The sequence below is a fragment of the Patagioenas fasciata genome, chromosome 11 (genome assembly GCF_037038585.1).
Source record: "Patagioenas fasciata isolate bPatFas1 chromosome 11, bPatFas1.hap1, whole genome shotgun sequence".
NCBI lineage: Eukaryota > Metazoa > Chordata > Aves > Columbiformes > Columbidae > Patagioenas > Patagioenas fasciata.
In genome coordinates, this window is record NC_092530.1 from 3,648,207 (window position 1) to 3,658,889 (window position 10,683).

The 10,683-nt window shown below is 50.6% G+C and overlaps 1 protein-coding gene across 1 annotated transcript; it reads right to left on the minus strand.

Moving 5' to 3' along the window:
* Nucleotides 1-403: 403 nt before the first annotated feature.
* On the minus strand, nucleotides 404-10,474 carry LOC139828873 (olfactory receptor 14A16-like). The gene is made up of 2 exons (XM_071813647.1): nucleotides 9,651-10,474; nucleotides 404-527 (listed from the first exon to the last, which is right to left on the minus strand). The coding sequence occupies exons 1-2, from the start codon at nucleotides 10,472-10,474 to the stop codon at nucleotides 404-406; spliced, it is 948 nt and encodes a 315-aa protein (XP_071669748.1).
* Between the last annotated feature and the right edge of the window lie 209 nt (nucleotides 10,475-10,683).

Below are 10,683 nucleotides of genomic sequence, written 5' to 3' on the forward strand. Positions count from 1 at the left end.
GATGAGAAGGAGAGTGTGGGAGTGGAACCAGAACAGCTCTGAAAGGCCAAGCTCTGGTGCTCCCTGGCAGGGCTGCCAGGCTGGACTCTTTTCCCCTTTTCCCATGCACAGGAACTGTCCATGCAGCTCCAAACAGGCCTTGCAGGAAGAATCTCAGTGAAAAAAAATGGCAGCAGAGCCCTTTATTTTCTTTAAATACGCAGAGAGCATGGGTCCATATTTATAAAGCCAGTGTGTCTGAAAAAAAACAGACAATGAAGTAGAAAGGGGATGACAAAAATAACATGATTTATTAAAAAAATAAACATCACCAACACAGAAACACACAAAAGTTTGGGCCTCTAATGAGTTACATTAAAACTGTTATCTGTTAAAGAGCAGATGACAGACACTTTATTACTTTTTAAATGAATCCTGCCATTAGTTTATTCAGGGAATCCTTGAGCTCCTGGTTCCTCATGCTGTAGATGAGGGGGTTCACTGCTGGAGGCACCACCGAGTACAGAACAGCCACCACCAGATTCAGGCTTGGGGAGGAGATGGAGGGGAGCTTCAGGTAGGCAAATGAAGCAGTGCTGATGAACAGAGAGACCACGGCCAGGTGAGGGAGGCAGGTGGAAAAGGCTTTGTGCCATCCCTGCTCAGAGGGGATCCTCAGCACGGTCCTGAAGATCTGTACATAGGACAGCACAATGAAAATGAAACACATAAAAGTAAAAGATCCACTAAACTCAAGAAGCCCAAGTTCCCTGAGGTAGGAGTGTGAGCAGGAGAGCTTGAGGATCTGGGGGATTTCACAGAAGAACTGGCCCAGGGCATTGCATTGATGATGAGGCCGTTGCCCAGGAGGGCAGCTAGGTAGATGCCCAGGAAGAGCCAGAAGTGCAAGAGCTGCAGCTCCCGTGTGTCTGAGAACGGCAGGAGGAGGAAGTGGGTGATGGAGCTGCCATTGGCCATTTGCTGCCTGTGGGCGTGAGGACCTGTGCAAGGAGGAAAAGACTGTGACAAGTTAGGGGAGACTTCTCTGAAGAAAATAAATGGGCTGTTTCTCATGGAAAACCCCGTCCACAATGAAGGGGTGGTTCAGCTCATTCTCTCTTTCTACCAAGTGAGAAAAACAGTTCATCACAGTTTAAAATGCAGTTGGGCATGCAGTTTCCATGAACACAGCTCTGGGGCAAAACCGCCTGAGTTGGTGTCAGAACAAAAACTGAACCACACTCCCACCCCAACCCCAGAGAGCAAGAGCTCCAGGGACAGGTGGAGAAACAGGGAAGGACACTGCAGTGCTGCCAAAAAATAAAGCAAGGACAGAAAGGCAGACGGGCATGCTGTGGAACCTTCTCCTTACCTGGCTGTGCTGCTGCCACTCACATAATGACACTGTAGAGCAAGTACTTTTAGCACCTTTTTTGTGTACCACGTTCCAGGAACCCTTCACCTGGAGGTCCAGCTGCTGAGGTGGAGACTGGTGACCTGGACCCCATGGCTTTGGGGCAGAGGCTCTGCTGGGGAGGAGAGGAGACCAGGGGGTTGCACTGGGAAATGTGTCTGCACTCGAGAGGATGTGAGAGAGGTTCCTAAATCCCATCTCCAGCATGTCTGGTAGCAGTTAACTCTTCCTGCCCATGGCTGTGCTGCCTGCAGCTGTGTCTCTGTCCCTGGCTCTGCTCCCTGTCAGTGTCACAGACCCCGTCCCACCCACTGTGTGCTCAGCTCTGTCCTGCTCACACCTCCTGGCACTGCCCAGGGGCAGCTCTGTGTGTGCAGGGGCTCAGGAGCAGCTCAGACAAGTCCTAACGAGAACTGGGGTCTCAGTGTCTTCTCCAAAGCAGAGAAATAAATCCCCATCTCCCACTGCACACCCAGACAACCAAGAGTGGAAAACTGAAAGCACAGACTCCTTCCCTTGCAGCTGTTCCTGTCTTGATGTTGTGGTTCAGAAGGACTCTCTGCCATGTCTGTGGGGTGATCTGGAGCTCTGAGCAGCCCTGACCCACACAGCATCCTCTCCAGAGCAGAAGCACCTTTCCTGCCCTTATGGGCGAACGCTCATTTCCCCAGCAGTTTCTGCCATGGGATCTCCCTGGGCAGGCTGAGCGCTGACCCTGGCAGGCGGCAGAGTCCCTGTCCCGGCACAGCCCTGGGGTGCAGGGACCCTGCTCTGCAGGACAGCCCTGGGCACCCCTGGGTGCTCACCCGACTTCACAGCTGTTCAACATTGCCTGACAAGAGCCCCCTCCTTACAGATCCCACCAGCTGTGCCTGTGCCAGTTTTAGGAGATGCCTCCAGGAGCTACAGCTGCATTGCCCTGCACCCAGAGACTTACCATGACAAGGGCTGCAAAGGTTCCTCCTCCAGTGAGCTCTCAGTCATCCTCCCAGTCCTGACCACCTTTCATCTCTCTCTGCCTTGCTCGTCTCCCTGAGATCCCCAGGCAGAGCCCTCAGCCCTGCTGCGCTGTGCAGAGGAGCTGCTCCTGGGCAGAGCTGTCTCTCTGCAGCGCTGCAGCTTGCCAGGAGCTCCCTCTGTCCCAGGAGCCCAGCCCAGCTCAGCAGCACAGGAGCAGCCCAAGGTGCTTTAATGACCCCTCTGGTGGGTTTGGTGCTGAGTCCATGAACATCAGACCCTGAGGGGAAGGTGAAGAAACTTCTCAAGAAGTCAAAATCAGATTCAAACTCCAAAGTTTCTTGTACTGTTAATGGGTCCCACTGAGGGAACCTATTGAGAAACAATACCAGGTTTGGTTACAGAAGAAAACTGGAGGTCAGGAAAAGCAAAGTAAAGATGGCTCTGATGATCAGTAAACATGGATGTGTTTCATTAACCAAAAGGTCAAACCCTGACCCCCAGCCCTGGGAAGTCAGATCCTGTCCCTCCCATGTTGCCAAGGGCCCTTCCTGGACAGTGTGATGTGGGGCTGTGCAAGGTCAAGGGCAGGACTATGGTCCCACACCTCCCAGGTTCCTGGCTGGGGACAAGGAGGCCATGAGGCCCCTGTGCTGGAAGGAGAAGGTGTCTCCTCACAGGCATCAGAGGTGCAGACAACAGCCATAGCCAAGGGGAGAAGGAGCTCATGTCTGGTGGGGCTTTCAGCCTCTTTACATCCTTTGATCATCTCCACGACAACCTGTCCTGTGCTGTGACTTGTGAGGTCACACCAGTGCTGAACCGAATGGGATGAGAACTCCAGGTGTCTGGGTCCCCACTCTCCTCCTCATGCAGCCCCGTGTGCAGCTGCCTTGTTCATGGTGAGCGTGCATCACGGGCTTGTGTGGAGCCCATTGACAACCTCTTCCTGACACGGGTGACTGAGGAGTCAGTGGGGTGAGATGCCCTGTGGGAATTCAGACTTACAAACCAGAAAGAGTTGGTCAGGATGGAACAGTCAGGGATGGGAAAGTGGAGCTGAGGCTCCTGGGAGATGAGCAGGATTTCAGGAGAGCAAGCTGTTGCTTTTTCCATGTGAGACACGGAACCTGACACACCAGTGTGACGTTCACAAGTTCGCTTTATTGTCGGACCAGGTCAGCTTTATAGCAAAGCTGCCCTATCCACAGGCCTTACAACAATGTGATTGGTTGTAACTCATGCTATACAATAACACGATAGGCTGCATGTACTGTCCACGCTTTCTGCACGCATGTGTCCCACGATTGCTCACTCATTATTACCTTCTAATGATGTTCCTTGAGTTTATTTTGTCTCTGGTTTCATCTCTCAGCCAAGCTGGACAACCCCATCCCCCCGGGGCGGGGAGGGGCTCTGCCACTACAGCAAGCTTTGGCCTGCTGAGGGACCTGCTTGGATCCTATGGGATATGACCTTGGTGTCTGCAGTGCTTTTCTCTCACATCTCCTCCCTCCTCTCTCCCACCTGCTGTTGTGCAGTGTTTTTCACCCTTTCTCAAATACAATATCCCAGAGGTGCTGCCAGCATCACTGAGTGGCTCAGATTTGGCAAGGAGTGGGTCCATCTTGGAGCCAACTGAAATCAGCTCTGTCTGACATAGCTCAGTCTCCTGCTGTCTTTTCAGAGAGGTGACAACTGCAGCACAGCCACACCCACCCCCCATTCCAAGACTTTGCCATAAACCCAGCACAGGGTGACAGTGCGTTGGATGTTACAAAATAATTGATGGTGAAGAAGAAATTGTAAAGATCTTCTTTCAGCAACGCATGAAAGTCTCCAGTCAATGAGCAGGTTCCTGTGGGGAACTGTAATTGCCGTGACAGTCACTGGCCAGGCAAAGCTGCAGGTGCCAACAGTCCAAAGGATCTTGGGCCAAATGCTTAAGAGAGCTGCCTGATGGGCCATCAGGGGTGATGCTCACCTGGATCTGGTACCAACGAAGAAGGAAGAGATGGTGAGGGATGTGAACATGAGTGTCCACCTTGGCTGTTGTGACCAGGAAGCAGTGGGGTCTCAGGCACCAGAGGGGAGGGAGGAAGGACAGCAGCAGAGCACAGGCTGGCGGGCTCCAGAGGAGAAGACTTTGACATACTGGGGGATGGCAGGTAGAGGTGGTGATGTGGTAAAGTCATGGAGGGTGAAGGAGCTCAGGAAATCTGATCAACCTTATAGGACAGCCTGCTCCAAGCACAAAAATGATCTCTCCGAGTACCCATGAAAAGAAGCATTTATCTTGTGAGGCTGCTCCTCTGAACTGATGGAGCTGCAGAGCACAAAGGCAGCATACAGGAGGTGGAAGCAGGGGAGGCTGCAAAGGAGGAATTTAGAAACCTTGGCCATGGATGCAGAGATGATTCCAGAGCTGCCATGGACCTGATGCCTAAAGGGGAGGCTGAGGGCAGCAAGATGAGCTGATACAGCTTCCTTACAAAAAAAAAAAAAAAGAATAGACAGGGCGATCATGGGCCTGCTGGTGAACTTCATAAGAGTAGAATCAGACAGGACTGAGGTTCTTCATGGTTTCTTTGCCTCCACCTTCAGCAGCAAGGTCTCCTGCGACTTTGTTCCTGAAGGCAGGAGTCTGGAGAACACCCAGCAGTGGATGGGGCTCAAGTCAGGGGTGACCTGAGCAAACTCAGACACCATTACAGAACAGGAGTTGGGTCATTTGACCAGCTCCCTGAACACAAATATCGCTGTGTTATGGCACCTGAAATTCCCAGGTACAACCACCTCTTGGTCCAGAGGAGTATGATTCCTCTTGAGCTGTTCTGGCCTGTCTCCTGTCTCAAGTACTGCATCAGGTACTCACCTTACAGTCATATTGTTTTGTCTTCATCAGTAAATGCTCCAGATCAATAAAAATTGGAGATTGCTGATACCAACTCTTCCGGAAATGTGGCGGAGGGAGAGGGGGGAAGGAAATAGAAGAAATACTGCTTTATTGCTCTTTATTATGGAAATGCTCTCTGTTTGGCTCTTCCTGAAATCTCTCTAATCATCCACACCAGACTCGAAGCCTCTAGGAAAATGCTGCACAGAGCCTTGGCTTCTAAGAGCATTTTTGATGTTAAGGAGCCCTCTGCTGCCATGATCCTGAACTGCAGCTACTGAAACAACGAACAAACCCCTAATGAAGTGAAAGGCAGAAGCGAAACCCAATAGGGTGTTTGGGACCCCATGAAGGGACCCACCAGGATCATGGAGTTCAACTCCTGTCCCTGCACAGGACACCCCACAGGTCACCCCGTGTGTCTGAGGACGTTGTCCAGTCTCTACTTGAACACTGTCAGGTTGGGGCCGTGACACCTCCCTGGGAGCCTGTTCAGTGTGCAGCACCTCTGGGTGAAGAACCTTTTCCTCATGTCCAACCTGACCCTCCCCTGGCACGTCTCTCTTCCTTTCCCTTGGGTTCTGTCATTGGTCCCCTGAGTGAAGAGATCAGTACCTTCTCTTCCTTCTCCCCTCGTGAGAAGCTGTAGCCACCATGAAGTCTCCTTTTAGTCTTCTCTTCAGCTCTGATGCTGAGAAACCCCCTGGTTTGCTTTCTGACGCAGAAAGAATCCATGACCTCCAGGCTCTTCCCCTTCAGACATAAAACATCCATCTGGCTTCCCCACCTGCTCTCACCCCAGCATTTCTGCACCTTCACTGATGTGTCTGCACCCTCACTGGCTGCTCTTTGGAACACAAACCATGGGCTGATCCAGCTCCCTCTGGGTGACCTCTTGCACCACAGCACTGCCCTTCCTCCTGATACCCAGTCCTCACCTTCCAAGTTGCACTTTCTGACTTTTTTTTCCCGTCTTCTGCTTTTTCCTATTATCAAGGAAAGCTCGACCATCTCATAAGCTTCCCTTCATGCAGGGAACCCAACCCATTAGGCTCCTTGAGGTCTTCTACTTGATGCAAGACAAGTAACCTCACCATGATCTTCTAAATCCCAGGATTGCTGCTGGCCTTTCAGCTTCTCTCATAGACACGACCGTGTCCCTGCTGCTGTCCCTTCATGTCTCAGGTGGGATGGACATGACAACCCGTCTCCAAGGGCTCTTCCTGGGTAGGACCTGTGTGTACTCAGGCAGAGATACCTTCCCAGCTCTATTCCTGTTTCTGCGCTGTCACCTCCAGAGACAGAACTGATCTCACTGTCCCCTTCACAGTCAAAGTCCTCCAACTCAGTTATGAGTGTCGGAGACACAAGTGACCTCATAATCCCATACCCATCCATCACCCTCCTTATAACTCATGACCTGACTAGATAAAAGTATGCTTGTTTTATCAAATTGATCAAATCTATTTCCTACTAAAGATCTGAGAGGAGAAGCATTCTTTACAGCAAGGTGAAATGTCGACAGCTTCTCTATGTCCTCCCATGCTTCTCTTACTTTTTTGGTTATTTTCCTCTTTCCTGGTTGCTACTTGTGAATTTGCTACCCAAAGTGCAAAGCCAATCCCACACCCAGAAATGAGATATTGTTTATTACAGAGTTCTGCAAGTCTGGATGCTGGAATAAAGACAGCACTAACAGATAGAGAACGAACATCTATTATATACTAATATTATCCCTTCATTCAGACCCTCCCAGCAGTCCTAAAGAACCAAGTGTTTACACATTGACATATTGGTTACATAATAATTTTATCACCACGCATGCTTGTTGAGGAAGGGTCCCGGGCTGAGCCTGGGGCTCCCATCCTAGGGATGTGTATTTTACTATTATAAGGAGCATATAAGGAACAAAGTTCAGCTAAAGGACCCTTTATGTAGCAGTCTTGAGACAGATGTTAAAACAAGACTCAACTAATTGTGCAGGCTCCAGAGTAGACAGTACTCTTTGCAGGTTCTGATTAGGTGTTTTAAAAGTCACTTTTACCTTTGTTAGAGGAGCAGACTGACCAAAACTGAGAGGATTTACATTAGCAATTAGCAATTAGCAATTAGCAATTAGCAATTGCAGGCAGGGTTCATTCTTTTAACTGGTAAGGACTACATCTTCTGTCTTCAAATACCTCTCCAAGGTAAAGATTCATTGAACTATAGAATAACTCAGGTTTGAAGAGAGCCCTGAACATCATCTTGTCTCACTCTCCTGCTCAAGGCAGGGTCCACCAGGTGATGTTGTTCTAGGCCTCTGCCCAGTTTTGCATCATCCACAAAGGAGCTGAAAATGTGCTCCATGACATGATGAAGTGGCAGAATAAAGACATTCAACAGTGTTGGCCCCAGTACTCATCACTGAGGGATGCCACTAGGAACTGACTAAACACAGGACTTTGTACCACTGATGATATTTGGGCTTGGTCATCCAGCCAACTTCCTACCCATCACAACATCCACATCTTTATCCCAGATCTCCCCAGGCTGCTCTAAGGCCACCACAGGAGATCATGTCTGGGGCCTTGCAAAACTCCATGTACACAATGTGCCTTTCTTTCCCCTGCCCATTTGGGTTTAGCAATCCCTTCCTTGTCCTACAACTGCCTGGACATGGCTGCAGGAGAATGTGACTCGTCACCCTCCCAGTGACAGACGTAGGCTGGCCAGCCTGTCATTCTCCCAGTTCTCCTTCCTGCCATTCTTGAAGATAGGTTTGACATCTGATTTTCTGAGGGACCTCTGATCTTCTCTGATTATTTTTGTAGTTTTGAGAACATAATCCAGAATTTCCCACAGAGAAAGAGGGGCAGGTGCAGGACTGTGTAGAACAACATGGGATGAAGTTGGCAAAGGTGATATAGCAATCAGGGACACTTGCAATGAGCCTGTCCAAGGCAGTTGAGATGAATCTCACTGTGCCACTGGGGTTTGTCCCTGGAATCACACACAGAAATATCAGGGTTCTGTCAGACATCCACATCTGAGCTGGCCTCATGGATTCTTAAAACACATTGAGATATTCAGGGACAGACACTTTTCCTTTTACGCACAAAGGCAGGAGTCACAGTGTCTCTCTGCACTCCTGTTCCTATTCCCAAAGGATGGGAGGCACCTCAGCCCTATGGTGTGTCACCATGTTCTACATTTATCTTTGATGTCCCTCATCATCAGGAATGGACATTGGTTCAAGGAAGCACATCCAGGTGCTGCATTCTGGTGGTTTCCTATGGGATATTAGTCCCAACATGATGTGACTTCAATAAACTCTGTCTCACAGGCCTTCATAAAACCACAAGGAATAGCTGATGGTGTTTGTACTGACTTGAGTTCATATCGCCTCACATAGATGATGTGCATGCTCACATCTCATCTGTACAATGCAAACATGGACCTCTGACCTATTCATTCAGCGTAATTCCATGGAGGGACAAAGAACTCTGACCAGGGGTGAGAGGCCAGTGCTGAATATGGTGGTTGTGAGGGGCCAGTCCATGGTGATTGCCCTGGGAGTCCAGTGCACAGGGCCACAGCCCAGCCCCTGCTCTGCTGGTCCTGCAGGTCTCTGGCAGGAGGCCTGGCTGTGAGAGGACACTGCTGTGTGCCAGTCCTGCACACAGACACTGTTCAGCTGTGCCCTGGGGTTTGCATCTGTGGCCACTTTTGTGGGCATGTTCTTGAGAGAAGGTTTCTAAAAAGACCTAAACCTTCAGGCCCTGCCCCGAGGAGATCACCTTTCTATCTGGAAATGCTGTTGTGAGTCCAGCTCTGTCACAGCAGTGCCCATTTCCTGTCCCTGCCTGCGCTCACAGCACTGACACACAGCAGGACGGGGACCAAGCTGCCAGAGCGCTCAGGCCTTGCACCAACACAAGGGATGAGAAGGAGAGTGTGGGAGTGGAACCAGAACAGCTCAGGAAGAACAAGCACTGGTGCTCTGTGGCAGTGCTGCCGTGCTGGACTCTTTCCCTTCCACCCATGCACACAGGAACTGTCCCTGCAGCTCCAAAATAGCCTTGCAGGAGGGATACAGTGAAAAACAAGTCACTATAAGAACCTTTATTTTGTTTAAACAGAAGGAGAGCACGGCTCCTCATTTATACAGCCTGTGGTTATAAAAGAAAAGCAGACAGAGAACTGGAAAGGGGATGAAAACATTGTAACAATAAAAAACCAACACACCAAAACAGAAAATCCAGATGATAGGCAGAGCCTGTAATAAGTTACTTTAAAACTCCTATGCAGAAGCAGAGAGGCAGTTTATTGCTCCAGAAAACATTATATACGAGTTTGCACAGGGCATCCTTGAGCTCCTGGTTCCTCATGCTGTAGATGAGGGGGTTCACTGCCGGAGTTAACACTGAGTACATCACCAGATCCAGGGATGGGGAGGAGACAGAGGGGGGCTTCAGGTGAGCAAATATGCCAGTGCTGACAAACAAGGAGACCACGGCCAGGTGAGGGAGGCAGGTGGAAAAGGCTTTGTGCCGTCCCTGCTCAGAGGGGATCCTCAGCACGGCCCTCAAGATCTGCACATAGGAAACCACAATGAACAGAAAACATCCAAATCCTGAACAGGCACTAACCACAATAAGCCCAGATTCCCTGAGGTAGGAGTCTGAGCAGGAGAGCTTGAGGATCTGGGGGATTTCACAGAAGAACTGGCCCAGGGCATTGCCCTTGCACAGGGGCAGTGAAAATGTATTGGCCGTGTGAAGCAGAGCATTGAGAAACCCAGTGGCCCAGGCAGCTGCTGCCATGTGGACACAAGCTCTGCTGCCCAGGAGGGTCCCGTAGTGCAGGGGTTTGCAGATGGCAACGTAGCGGTCGTAGGACATGACGGTGAGGAGAGAATATTCTGCTGAAGCTAAAAAGAAAAAAAGAAAGAGTTGTGCAGCACACCCTGCATAGGAAATGACCCTGGTATCCCACAGAGAGTTGGCCATAGACTTGGGGACAATGCTGGAGATGGTGCCCATATCGAGGAGGGAGAGGTTGAGCAGGAAGAAGTACATGGGGGTGTGGAGGTGCTGGTCCCAGGCTATGGTGGTGATGATGAGGCCGTTGCCCAGGAGGGCAGCCGGGTAGATGCCCAGGAAGAGCGAGAAGTGCAAGAGCTGCAGCTCCCGTGTGTCTGCGAATGCCAAAAGGAGGAACTGGGTGATGTAGCTGCTGTTGAACATTTGCTGTCTGTGGGCATGAGGACCTGTGCAAGGAGGAAAAGACAGTGAGGATTTAGGGGAGATTTCTCTGACCAAAATCAAAGCCATTTCTCACACACCCTCCCTGGCTCCACACCCCTTGTCCTTTTCCAGAACTTCCTCCAGCTCCATGGCTGAGCCCTGGGTGGTGCTGGCTGGAGGTGCCGTGAGGAGCAGGGCCTGTGCCCGCT

Coding starts and splice junctions, on each gene's coding strand:
- LOC139828873 (XM_071813647.1), bottom strand. CDS start 10,474: ATGTTCAACAGCAGCTACATCACCCAGTTCCTCCTTTTGGCATTCGCA. Junction 528..9,650: donor GATCTGGTGATGTACTCAGT/GTTAACTCCGGC, acceptor CTCCTCCCCAAG/CCTGAATCTGGTGGTGGCTG.